Genomic DNA, 13,330 nt, shown 5'->3' on the forward strand with positions numbered 1-13,330 from the left:
ACACACACACACACACACACACACACACACACACACACACACATACACATATACTGATAACCACGTACACACATGGATAACCCCACTATCACCAAAAAACAAAGAAATACTGAACACATCGTGGACTAACAGCAACACTGAAAAACGGTTCAGATAGCCAGATGAAAGGAGAGAAGTATGGGCTCAAATAAAGGTTGATACATTCTAAGCTTGTAAAATTGTCTTCAGAAATAATTTAAAAGCCTGTGATTGTACACTATATCATCCTCTGTAAACATCTGAAAAGTGTTTTGCATGAAAAATTTAGTTTGTGAATGTATAGAAACTATTTGTAGAAAACTATTTGTAAAAACAAATTATACTAATGTTACACAAAGACTCAAAGACAAAAGAATTCCTGTGAACATTTGAGTGCAGATTCAAAGAAGAAAACTGTGAGAATCAATTCTCAAAGTACCCACACCGTGTATGACACTGAAATTACACATGAAAACACATTTAAGTTGTGAAAATGAATTTTGGCACTGCTTTTGGCTGTGAAATCAGGGCCAAATTTCGTAACTTTGTAACTCTTAATGCGAGTGAGCACGTCTTACACTGACATTAGAGTGGGGACGCAGTTTTCAGCTTTGAATCTAAACTAAATTTTTTTCTACAACTACAAATCTTTGTACAAACTTGAATTTCTCATGCAGTTTTTTCAGAGGTTTACAAAGAATTATATAAAACAACAGGCTTAGAAATGATTTCTGAACATCATTTCACAAGCTCAAAATCTTATTGACCCTTATTTGAGCCCATGGGGAAGTGAAATAAAGAGGGGAAAGAGGATGGGGAGGAGGGAGCGCTACCTTCAGAGAGAGAGGAGATGAAGCAGCCACCCTGAACCCCAAAACAACTCCGCTGAGCCACGCCCAAGCCGTTTTTCTCCGAGTCCTCCCTAAAAACCACCTCCTGCAACACTGGAGAGACAAGAGTGTAAAAAAAATACTATAAACATATTTTTCTTCCACCTATTCACAGACAAAAACCAAGGTTCTAGCCACGGCTCATGAAACAAGCGCACACTTAGGCTCCCGCAGCCCATAAGCACCTTTGCCAAACACTCATCTCTTCTACATGCTGACTGTCTGTGGGCTAAATTCATCTGGCCTCGGCCTCCTGAACATGCTTCAAGGCTATTCACGCCTGTAAGCCAGCTGCATGCACACTTTCCTGTTACAATGGATGCGTTTACCGCAGAGTGTGTCTCTAAGGATTTACATGTTAGCTTCATTTTCATGTAGTCCCAGTTTAACATGACAAACAGTATATTCATAATGTATACAGTGTTTTTTTTCTGTGTTTCTGAGCGTTATTTTGTGTGTTTGCATACATGCCACTGAATTAATCAGACTTACCAGGATAGTGGTGTATGCCGTTGGTGAAGACAGCCTCTGCAGGAGGTTGCCCATTTGCCTGGGGGGGCGGCATGCCAGTAAAACCATTTACACTAATGGGGGAGGGTATGCTGGTCACTGTGGGGGCGCTGATGCCTGGAGGAGTACTGCCACCTGCAGCCACGGGTCAGACGGGTAAAGCGAGAAACAAACAGTAAGCATTCCACAGAATTTTTTATAAGACATTATGGAGAAGTTTTACTTTGTCTGGCCACCTAGTAACTCTTGGAAATATCAGATGGGTCGGTCCAGTGGGCCGGTGAAGACACTAAATGTCAGGGGCTAATTTCTTGTCACAGTATGGCCCTTACTGTGACACAACAGCCATTCGATCTGAATCTTAGACATATTATAAAATAAAAGTTAATACTGTGTTGATGATATATTATGGGTACCAATTATGTATTTGTCTCAGATGATTGCATGTTGCCATGCCAGTGTGCTACATGTATAGATTCTGTGTAAAAATATATGCCCATTCAAATCCAGTGCACTTTGTTGCTGTATTTTTCCACTGCAATGCTACAGTAATGCCTTAAAGGAACATACTGTTTTTTATTCATTACATATAACATTGCTGTTATTTTTTTAGATTAGATTTAATAATTTGTTATGCCTGAGATTTAGAAGTTATATATCTTTTAAGGGAGTGGGTAAAATGATTGGCATTATTATGGAGAAAACTAGCGAGCTGTGCTGAATGGATCATGACACCAAACCATCTGAGTAGTATTGTGAGGAAGCAGTTTGGATTCAACACCATATATGGATAAATCTTGGATAAATAAGGCTGTTTGCCCACTTTGTAAAATGCAGTTACCTAACATTAGCACCGCAGTTGAACGGAATATAGTAGAGTTTGAGATTAGGCTCTGTTGGTTGCGTTCCAAAATCATTTAAACAAATCACTCCTTACTTTGGTAAGGCGGACGTATATACCTAAAAATCCAGCACGGCCCTTTAACCTTTGGTCTTTAACCACTATTACCTGACGTTGGGGTCAGCGGTGCTCCTGGGATGCCATTGATGGTGGCCATGTGCTGCATCTGGGCAGCAGCAAAGGCCGCCATTGGACTGAGGTAGCCTCCCTGGCCTACAGATGCCATCAATGCCGCCTGCTGCTGCACCTGCACAGTGGAGGATTTTAAGAAAAGGGTTGAGAATAATGCAAGAAAGAGGAGAAAGTTACTGAACTAAGAAAGAAAAAAGGAAGGAGCGGGGGTTTAAAAGGAAAGTGAGGAAAAACAGAGACTACCAGATAAAAACCAGGTAATGAATCCCACAAAATGTATTTTTCTTTTCTTTCCCAAACTTAAAAAATACATTTTTCATCTCGTCCTAGTGAAATACAGTATTCCTAATTGGAGGAAGCGCATAATTTTTTGCTAATTTCAGATGTGAGCTAGGATTAAGCACTCCATTTCGTTATTGTGGTTCATCGAATAAATAACTGTGGATAAAGAAGGCGTTTTGCGGGGCGTCTTGCCTGAGCGTAGGCTCCGTAGGCTCCAAACTGCAGGGCCATAGGGTTGAAGATGCCCATCTGACCAGCCATCTGCTGCATGCGGCGGATGGTGCGCTCCTTATCCGTGTCGGCGAACTTCACCACCAGACTGGATGAGGCACCCTGTGCACCAACCCATCCACCCACCCACACATACACACACAAACGCAACGCAGAACATAGTTAGTGTGTACCGATACACATGACATAAGCTTGTATCTGCACTTGCACGCACAAACACACATCCTCTCCTGACAAAGCAATGGTGTCAGAGCTGTAGTTGGCACCCATTGCCCTGAAATAGTCAGGATGGGTCATATGCAAAGGACAGATTCCCTCACTGGGATTAATAAAGTATAGCTTAACTTAACTTAAAGGGAATTAAACTTTATGTGACTCATCTTTCTACGTGACTCACCTCTCTCACATAAATCTACATGCTCACGCACACAGTTAGGATGTACTCACAGGCATTGTCTGGCTGCCGTGTAGTGCACTGATGGCTGCCTGAGCTTCAGCGTGAGAGGAGTATTTTACAAATGCACAGCCTGAAGAGAGAGAAAGACAGGGGAGAAAAAGAGACAGTAAATACAAAAGAGAAAAGTTTACTAAAAAGTAATAGCAAAGCAAAGCATTGCGAATAACAAGACAAAAAGTAAAATGTTTCCTGGTTTGTTTTCACCCAGGATAAGTTTACTGCAGCATTACAGGAACAAACATTTAGTAAACAAAGCCCTCTTTGCTGAGGAGGGCTACATTAGTGTGGATCGACGCTCAATAAGCTGGCTAAACATGCCACTCTGACACCATTAACAACTTTGGGATCCTCTGATAGGGCTTAAAATGCCACAACATTCTGGTGTCGCTTACTATTGACAAGCCCCGTTGATGAATTTGAACGATCAAGTTCCCAGTAATTATTGAGCTAAAGCCCACTTAGCCGAGTAAGCTGGCTGATGAGGCCTTGTTAATGGAGCTTCATGGAGGAATCAGAATGATCAAGCCCACTGTAATCATCAGGCTTAGTTATCATCGGGCCTCATTGATTGGCTGCTAAGCCCACTGATGAACTTCATGCATTGAACTTGTGTAGCACCCTGACAACATTTCGAAAGGACATTTTTTTCTGGCATGACATAAAGCCTGGTGGTTAATAAGGAGGTTGGCTTGGTTTTTTTTCTTCATCAGAGCCGTGTAGGTTGACTCATAAGGTTAATGGGGTTCATCTGTAAAGAGTTATTGGTTTATATCTCTCATCCCTGTGGGCAAAGCCTTCAAATGACATTTACTGTTGAAATTTCCAGATTCTACAGTATTCTTATGTAACCACTCCTCTGATGATTGTGGAATAGTCCGCTTTGACATCACTCAACACAGAGTGTTTAAGGAGAACTTTGCAAAGTCACCAACTTTGAAAGGCCAAATCATTTCTGTGCAGTAGTCTGTGAAAAAAGCCTGCTGGCTCAAAGTCATAAACAGCTATAAACTCACCTTTGCTGTTTCCGTCGGGACCTCTGAGGATGGTGCATTCCTCGATGCTGCCGAAGGACTCGAAAAGGCGCCGCACATCATCTTCTGACTGTTGCTTGTTGAGCATGCCCACAAAGAGCTTTCTGTCTTCTAAAAGAGAAAGGAATAGGTCACAATCAGAAGATCAGAGATGCCTTTTGATATTCTACATAAAGGCACGCTATGGTCCCTGAAACAGCAGTGTTTTTTACTCATCCTTACTTGCATGCGAAAAAACATTTTGTGATACAACAGACTGTAGGCTATATGTTATCCAAGGTAACATATGTTATCCACCCATTTATTCGCACATCTTTAGATCTCAATTGGGTTCGAATGAAGCTATTGGCTCAAAGCTATTTGCTTAACCACGCATTCTTGATGAGTATGTTATTCTAAACAAAGGGTTCATGGTCATACGTAGGTGCTCAGCTCCATTTGGAAAAAATCAGCAATGCAATAACAATAGAATAACATTTAAAATGTTCATAACAAGTCCGTGACAGATGTCGATAATTATATTACACAAACAGCTTTATTGAATTAATTTGGAAACTGTTAACTTTAGTGACAAATTTCAGTGGCACTGATTTAGCAGTCCTCGCTCATGCCACATTCAATGGTACTTGCTGAACACTGTCTGTAATACATTGTGTATTTTAAATTATGTAGCAGGTTTTTTTCTTGGTTTACCTGGTTTTACATTTATTCATATTTTCCTACCGTGATTTCATTACAAATTTCTAGTGGAAGAACTCATGTTTAAGGCAAGAAAACCTTTTTTTGCGCAGTCTTTGTCCTGTGGGAACACGGCTGACAACGTGCCCTCAGCTCTCAGAGTCTGATGGTAACAGCACAATGCTCACTCGACTTGTGTCGCCTGCAGTAAATGTGTGTTTATAACTACTGGTATGTGACAAATCCTTTTGGGACAAACAAAATATTGTTACTGGCTAATATATAAAACAACCTGTTTGGCTTATAGTTGTAGAGTAGCTACAAAATGTAAGATAAGAGGCTGATATGATACTCCACTCTTCATGAGAGTACAGTGAGTGAATGTTATGGTTATCCAACTATTCCATTCCTTTTTCTGTAGCATCTTGCTCCCTACCATCTGAACTGTTTGTCTGTAACAATGTCATGCCAAAAACAAGCAGTGTGTTTCAGGCACCTCTATACTGTTGGAAACAACATGTCGTAGTAATACTGTGATATATCTGAACATGAGAGAAAAATAAAATACTCTCTGTGATTAAATTTAGATATTTGAATCCCTTGTAGATCAATAAAAACGGTAATGGTAAATTGGTCTTCCATTTTCCTTCTATCCTATTTTATGTTTACATAGTTGTGAATACATTACGTAAAGAAAGAGAGACAACACCTGCACTCACCATCTTGGTAACTGATGTATTTGTCGAATATGTAACGATATCTAATGGACACTAACAATGGCTTGTGTGAAAATCCATGGGTCTGACTTATCAGGCTAATCAGCCAATTTTTGTACATCAAGTACTACATGCGAGGAATTGTGCCTGTTACAGGTATTAGCCAGACAGACGCGTTGGTGTGCCTGTCCTCAGGTCAGATCATGATTCAAATTTAATGGAAGTCTAAGTTAAGTTCCATAGCAAGTTTGTCCGGGGGGCTCTGTTTACATGTAACAACACATTTGGTTGTCATTATATTAAATATGCATCGCATACAGGATGCTAGTGCCTGCTGCACAATAATGAGGCTGCAAGTTTAACTGTGAAACCAATTAGATATAAAAATAAATATAATCTAACAGAAATAACAAGTAATATGCATAAGTCAAAGGTTATGTTGAATCCAGCAGACAATTACGTGAATGCGGGGTTGCATGGGAGGGTAACCTGCTGTTATTCAGGAAGCTATGCACACATGGCCACTGGAAAGCACTGATAAAGACTTTCGAAAATAAAATGCCTACTTTCTGCACAGGGATACATCAGATAAAACATTAGGGAAATGACTTGTTCATATTATCAAGTCACACAGCACCAATGTAACACATTTCTTGGTCTACATTATTTCTCATTACAAACTCATAGCAGCCAGTCTTTTGCACATAGCAGCTGCTGTCTTCTTCTTTCTTTAAGTTAATATTGGCATTTTTGGTGAACAGTCTCTGTGGACAAAAAGCTACACATAACCTCCCGAAACCCAAATCTTTCTTCTTTCAATTATTTTTTTCAACAAACTTTTATGCTGTCAAAAAGAATTGCAGGATGAAATAATCAGATGAAATTGTACAATTATGGATTTTGATAAAATATAGTCAGACTGTGGTCCAGCATCAGTTCAAAATTCACCATGACAGCGTGACTGAGTCACTGAATGAGTGTTTGAGGAAAATTGTGAGGCAGACGGTGAAAGTGTGTTAGCACAAAACAGTAGCAGATGTGTCGGTGTGCCAGGCTGTCTGTTTTTACGTTGCACAGAGTATCGAAGCTTTGTGGAAATGGATGTATATGTTGGGAAATTAATGAGGCTCAGTGCAATTGCCTCTGAATTTGTTTAGCAAATTAACATGTGTCCAGGTGTGGTTATCTGTGTGTGTGTGTGTGTGTGTGTGTGTGTGTGTGTGTGTGTGTGTGTGTGTGTGTGTGTGTGTGTGTGTGTGTGTGTGTGTGTGTGTGTGTGTGTGTGCATGCATGCATGTTTAGGGTCTGTTCTCCACCGCCTGTGCCTGACAGGGTATCCTTGCAGAGTCAACAAGACTAATCTGTGTTCTGGCCTTGCACTGTACACACAGAACAGACACACACATCTTGAAATGTTTGGTCCCTCACCTTTTACTTGAGTATTTCCATTTTATGCTGCTTTATACTACTACAGTGTCTAGTTGGGGGCTGCTCATGTTTCAGATGTCCATGGGTTGTTCCGCCATAGAGTGATTTTTCCATCTGAACTTCTCAGGTGTTTGTTTTTTTTAATAACCCAAATGCCCAAATGATCCATTATTTCATAAAAATAATCTGTATAGCAGAATCTTTTTTCTTTTTTTCTTTTCTCTTTCCTTCCCCTATTAATCATTATTCAACTCATTTACGTTGTGACATGAGGGGGGAGTGCCCCTTACCTGGGACTCATTGGACTAAACTACCTAACTTTGTATATGACATTTTTTTTTAAAGTAGCCCCAACTCCACCAGCTACAACAATAAAATGCTACTTACACTGATGTATCATTATTAACAATATAATAATGTAATATATAATAATACAGTGTATTAGTCACAAGGGACATTTTCTGCAGAACGATAATTTTACTGCTGATACTTTAAGTACATTTTACTGATAATGCTTATTTTACTTTTACAATCAGTATGACTTTTACTTGTAATGGCATATTTTCACAGTGTGCTGGTACTAGTAAAGGATCTAAGTTCTTGTACCACCACTGCAATTAAAATGTAAAACCCTGACAATACGATATAGCTTTGTATTCATACCCGAGAAAAAACATCCAAGGGATAGACAGTGTGCAGAATAGATGAGGAGAATAGAAGTGGGCTGAGGACATACATACAGAGAAAGATAGACCCAAATAATAGACAGAGGCATGGACGGCCTGCATTGCCCTGCACTTTGCTTCCTCGTGCTTGGTGCTCGCCTCTGTTCCCTCCTGCTCCATCAATCATACTCAGAGCACCAGCAAACTAAATAGAAGAGGATGTCGCACAATCTCTCTTCCTTTCCTTAAAAGGTTGTTTCCCCCTTTACAGGCTAACACCTCTTTCTCAGTCCTTAAACTTCTCTCTGCTTATCAGCCTTCAACTCCTTGCATGCTCTATTTCCTGTTTTTTCCCCCATCTTTTCGTCTTTCTTGTGACTGAAGAATCACTCTGGTGCCAATTATATTAACAACTGCGAAGTTTGAAAGACTCCAGCCAAAAACGGTCAAACTGCATCAATCTTCTCTTGTACAGTCCATTGATTGATGTCAGGAGCAGGTCACTACATGTCTAGACATAGAAAATGCGCTTTAAGCTGTCTTAGCTGTCAATACAGTAGCCTACGCCAGACACAAATGACCAGACTAGACATCCACTTTCATTCACACAGCTCTGTCAATTGAAACTGCAGTTCATTTGGCCAATGCAAACTTGTGACATGAGTCAAATAGGACTTGCTTTGTTACAGACAGCATTATAAAAGGTGTGTGACCTGTTTTCCCCACAAGCATGACGTGACATGCATGTTTCTGTGTATGTACGTACATGTACATGTACACGGATCAGTGCATACGATGAAACTCCAAGAAAGGAGCTAAGGGCAGCGCCAGCCAGGAGGAACACTGTTTTTACATAATGCGTTCTGAATAGTGGAGGGTCCGGCCAGGCCGTGCTGTCAGCCTGCGTCGAGGTACAGGGCATCTAATGGGACAGATAATGGTGAGGCTGATACGCACAGGCAGCATGTTTGTAGGGCTAGAACAAAGGAAGGTAGGTAGCAAGGAAGAAGAGGCGGGGAGGAAAAGAAGGAAGAGAGGGCATACAGTACCTCCTCGACTCTCGCTATCTGCTGGCTTCACCTGGATTGGTCTATTCATCTGTGACAGAGAGAGAAAGAGAGGACAAAGAGAGAAAAGAAGAAAACAAGAGACAACCAGTAAGCATTGTGTACTCATGTAATAGCGCATGCTTTTACCCCCGTCCCCAAAAAAAGTTTTTTAGAATCACTCAGCCAAATTGCAGATAAAGTGTATTGAAAATCTCCAAAGCTGTAGCACTTATAGCCATTGGGGGAATAGCTAGTTGGGAATATGGGTTGGAAATATTATTTGATGTGAGATGAAAGAAGAGAGAAGGGTTGGAAAGGGGATAAGCAGAGGGATGAAGGGTATGACAGAAAGAGGGATGGAGGGAGGATGGTGGAGAGGTAACTCTGGGTCAGCAGAGCTACTGTGACAGTGTATCCTCTCTGGATGCGGGTGTGCCATCGTGAAGTGGTCTGTTTGGACTTGGATATACGTAATGTGGTATTTACAAACACACACACACACAAACAGCAAAATCAACTCATACACACAGAATATATTATGTGTGAGTTAAGCCTCACTATAAAATGTTCTTGCACAATCCTCTCTTAACCTCACACACAAGTTTGTACATACAAGTGAACACACACACACACACACACACACACACACACACACACACACACACACACACACACACACACACACACACACACACACACACACACACACACACACACACACACACACCTGTGGTCTCCCCCAGTGAGACCTTTCTACAGTGTGTCCGCCGAGGCCCTCCTTTCATTTCACTCCTGCCTGTCAAACCTTCCCTCTCCGCCTCACCACCCGGCTAAACGCTCGCCGCCAATCAATTTTTAATAATGCCAATCGCCACACTGCCAGGAGGAATGGAAGGAAAGGCGGGAGGGAGGAGGGGCAGAGGAGAGGGGAGAGGAGAAAAGAGGAGAGGAAAGGAGAGGAGAAAAGGGGAAAGCTGAGGATGAAAAGGGAGGAGATAAAGGTCAAGGTTCTGTGTGTGATGCAGCATCAGTGTTTTGCTAAATGTCATTAAATCTTTTCTTCAGAGTTTGCTGATACAGTCATCATCTTAATGAATCTCTGGGCTTTCAGATGATTCACCAAAGGCAAAACCTTTGAGCACGAGGACACAATGTCACAACGCAAACGCAATTAAAGCTCGGACCTTCACCCTTTCCTGGCGCTTTTCTGCTGCTAATATTAAACCACATCATCTTTCATAACATTTATTTAAAATGGAGTTACCCATTCCTTCCTCTCCTTGTCTCCTCCCTCTCTTTGACAGCCAAGAGAACCCTACTAATGTTTTTAATGTGCTGTGATGCATTATTTATCAGACTGGCTGTTGATATGGAAAAAGGACAAGAGGGGATAAAAGAACTGGTGAATGAAAAAAGGGAGTTAAAATGAGTAAAAAAAGTATGAGAGAAAGAGGGATGTGAATAAAAAACAGTGCTGGGTAGGGAAGAGGGAGATTTTAGGAGGGTTGAAACCAAACAGGGTGAGAAAAAAGAGAGACTAATGGAAAACTGTGAAAAAAAAAAAAACAGGGGTGTTTGAGAAGAGAAAAATGTGGTGATAAAAAAGGAGGAGGGGGGAGGAATGAGGAAAAAAGGACATGGGGGGAGATGAGGACATAGATCAGAGTATGGGACAAGGTCAGCCCAGTGCTCCCAAGGGGCCTATAAGCCTGCATACATATGAGCGCTTTTACCGTGACCCATACAAATGGTCTGGCCTCAATCTGACCTAATTGCGTTCCACCTCCACTGGTTTTATGCAAGCACTGGTCTTAACCCGCACAGTATATGACGGCTATGACCCTCTGAGGTTATGTGTAATTTTTCTGGTCTTAATTTCACTCTGCAATAAGCTTGTAGGGACCCACAATTATTTGGGTTTATGTTTCACTTTTAAAAAAGCAAGCCCAGAGTTATTAATGCTTTCTTTTCTTTCTTTGGACTCTCCCTTTGACTAAGAAATTAAACTACAACACCCTCACCCCTAAAATCTCAAGATATTTTAATGTTAATGATGCTGTCCTCTACACATGGCAAAACACACCTCTGTATCCACGGACGTCATCTTATTGATGTAAATATATTTTATATAACAAATCTAACAAGGAAGGCTGAAATAAAATATAAATCTGAGATAAGCTAAACATTAAAGACCCTCCCTTGTTCTCCCCTAAACATTTTAATTTAAATTAAAACACGCCCTACCCCTCACCCTCTATTAATGTTAGAACTGTCCCTTAACGTAACATTTATTTTAGTTCAAAACTTTAAGCAATTCTTTACTCCACTGTTATTCTTGAAACACCTAGAATCCTATGAACTAACTTCACAGATTAATCAGCTCATACGTATTTTTCAGATACATTTCAAAATAATGTTAAGGGGTTTAACCATTTTTTTCTTTTGTCACTGAAAGCTGAGTGGAGTTTCATGGGCTCTCTATCAGTGGTATCCATTATCCCATAGCCCATAAACCGATTCAAGGTCAGTTGTATCACCCTGCTCATAATAGGGTGAGTTAGCACCAGCCCACTGGACAACTGATCCCAAAACAGTTGTTAAAACCAGACGCTGACTAGCATGGATAGCTCCCCTAGGATGTATGTGGTGGTGTTAGCCAAAGCCAGATGGCATCATTGAGCAGCAGAAGCAAAACAATACAATACACAGATAATACATGAAGCTCTCTTTAGCCTAATGCCAGTATGAGAAAAAAAATGCCATCTAGATTTACACACAAAGGCACTGAGATGCATACATACATACATATATAAACACATGTACAGTACACACACAAACAGGCTTACATGACTAGAAATGCATGCTTATACACACAAGCTTGGCTCATGCACAAGCATGCAAAATCATAAATAGGCCTATGCATCCAAGCATGCCTAGAAACATACAACAGTACATAAATAAACACACACAAACACACACACACACACACACACACACACACACACACACACACACACACACACACACACACACACACACACACACACACACACACACACACACACACACACACACACAATGAATATGTAAATGTATCCTTGTGAGTCAACATGTTCTGTAAATTGGCTCATCTCTCAGCATACACACCTAATACCTTGCATGTAGCGTGCCTTTTTTTCCTCAGCCTTGTGTATGCGGCTGTCTATTCATACTTTAAAAACACTACACACATGCTCACACACACACATGCAGGTTTAGTAAGCTCCATTGTTGCTGAAAGTCCACCTCAGCAGCCTCGCGTTAGAGTGGCCTTGGTGTACCGCATGATTGACAGCTCGAAAAGAACTGCACGGGCACACACACACACACACACACACACACACACACACACACACACACACACACACACACACACACACACACACACACACACACACACACCCACACACACATATTCTTGCTACACTCCTCTGTTGATTATGCAACTCAATGACAGCGCTCTGCCTCAGTGCTGCCATAGATTCCCTGCTAACTAGAAGCTAAGGGAATACATGGTCTGGATGCAGCCTGTGCTGTACCAAACTGGTGAGTCATTCTTCTGAATCAGTCTAGTACAGCCTGAATGTCTAGTGAGGCCCACAAGATTAGCTGAAAACAGTGTGGGACAATAGTTTGCTATATTGGATTCTACCTTGAAATGGGGCAAAATTGAAGTCCTTGATCTGAGTTTTCTGCTGACTGTATTGATTTCACTGCGTGCAAACCACAGAAATTAAGTTACAAAAACACGGCTACGATGACAACTCTATGGGATTTTTATCCACTGAATTTCTGTCTAGTACCTTGTTATGTCAGATGTGATTCAAATACAGTTTATTACAAGTTGCTCAAGACAGTGCAAGTGCCAGCCTCCAAAACAACACACAAACTAATACATGCAGCAACAGTAATTCACAACACTCACAGGTACACAAGAGCACACAGTCACTCACACTCTCATCATTGTCTGTTGAAAAGAATATTGAAAGTATGCTTCACGAAACTCGGGAGAGGAGGTAGGATTTTCTCATTTTCACCCTCGTCTGGCAGATGTGTTTTCGAGAGAGAGAGAGAGAAAGGAGAGAGAGAGAGAGAGAGAGAGAGAGAGAGAGAGAGGAGCAGTGCAGGCCAGGTCATTTCATTATCACAGTGAGAAAGCACTCCATGAAACTCTCCCAGGGAAGCAAAGAAGGCTGCCTTTATAATATTCCTCTTCTACTATTGTGAAAACTTGCTCTATTTTACATTTTGCAGCTAAAGGCCCTTTTTTCTTTTACGTCATTCTGTCTCCGTGCCATTTGAA

The 13,330-nt window shown here is 41.1% G+C and overlaps 1 protein-coding gene across 17 annotated transcripts in view; it reads right to left on the reverse strand.

Annotated features, from left to right (window-relative positions):
• The window catches only part of celf4 (CUGBP, Elav-like family member 4), an 85,110-nt gene that overhangs the window by 12,498 nt on the left and 59,282 nt on the right, over window positions 1-13,330 (reverse strand). For 4 of the 17 annotated variants that reach the window (XM_039798396.1, XM_039798402.1, XM_039798398.1 and 1 more), the window contains exons 3-9: window positions 8,989-9,037; window positions 4,435-4,563; window positions 3,412-3,491; window positions 2,926-3,096; window positions 2,428-2,566; window positions 1,401-1,553; window positions 852-962 (exon numbers count right to left, since the gene is read on the reverse strand). In XM_039798396.1, coding sequence (XP_039654330.1) covers window positions 852-962; window positions 1,401-1,553; window positions 2,428-2,566; window positions 2,926-3,096; window positions 3,412-3,491; window positions 4,435-4,563; window positions 8,989-9,037 — 832 coding nt within the window. The remainder of the gene's footprint in view (window positions 1-851; window positions 963-1,400; window positions 1,554-2,427; window positions 2,567-2,925; window positions 3,097-3,411; window positions 3,492-4,434; window positions 4,564-8,988; window positions 9,038-13,330) is intronic. The other 13 variants (XM_039798400.1, XM_039798412.1, XM_039798399.1 and 10 more) reach the window with 6 other exon arrangements.

This window comes from Perca fluviatilis, chromosome 4, assembly GCF_010015445.1.
Source record: "Perca fluviatilis chromosome 4, GENO_Pfluv_1.0, whole genome shotgun sequence".
NCBI classification, from domain to species: Eukaryota; Metazoa; Chordata; class Actinopteri; order Perciformes; family Percidae; genus Perca; species Perca fluviatilis.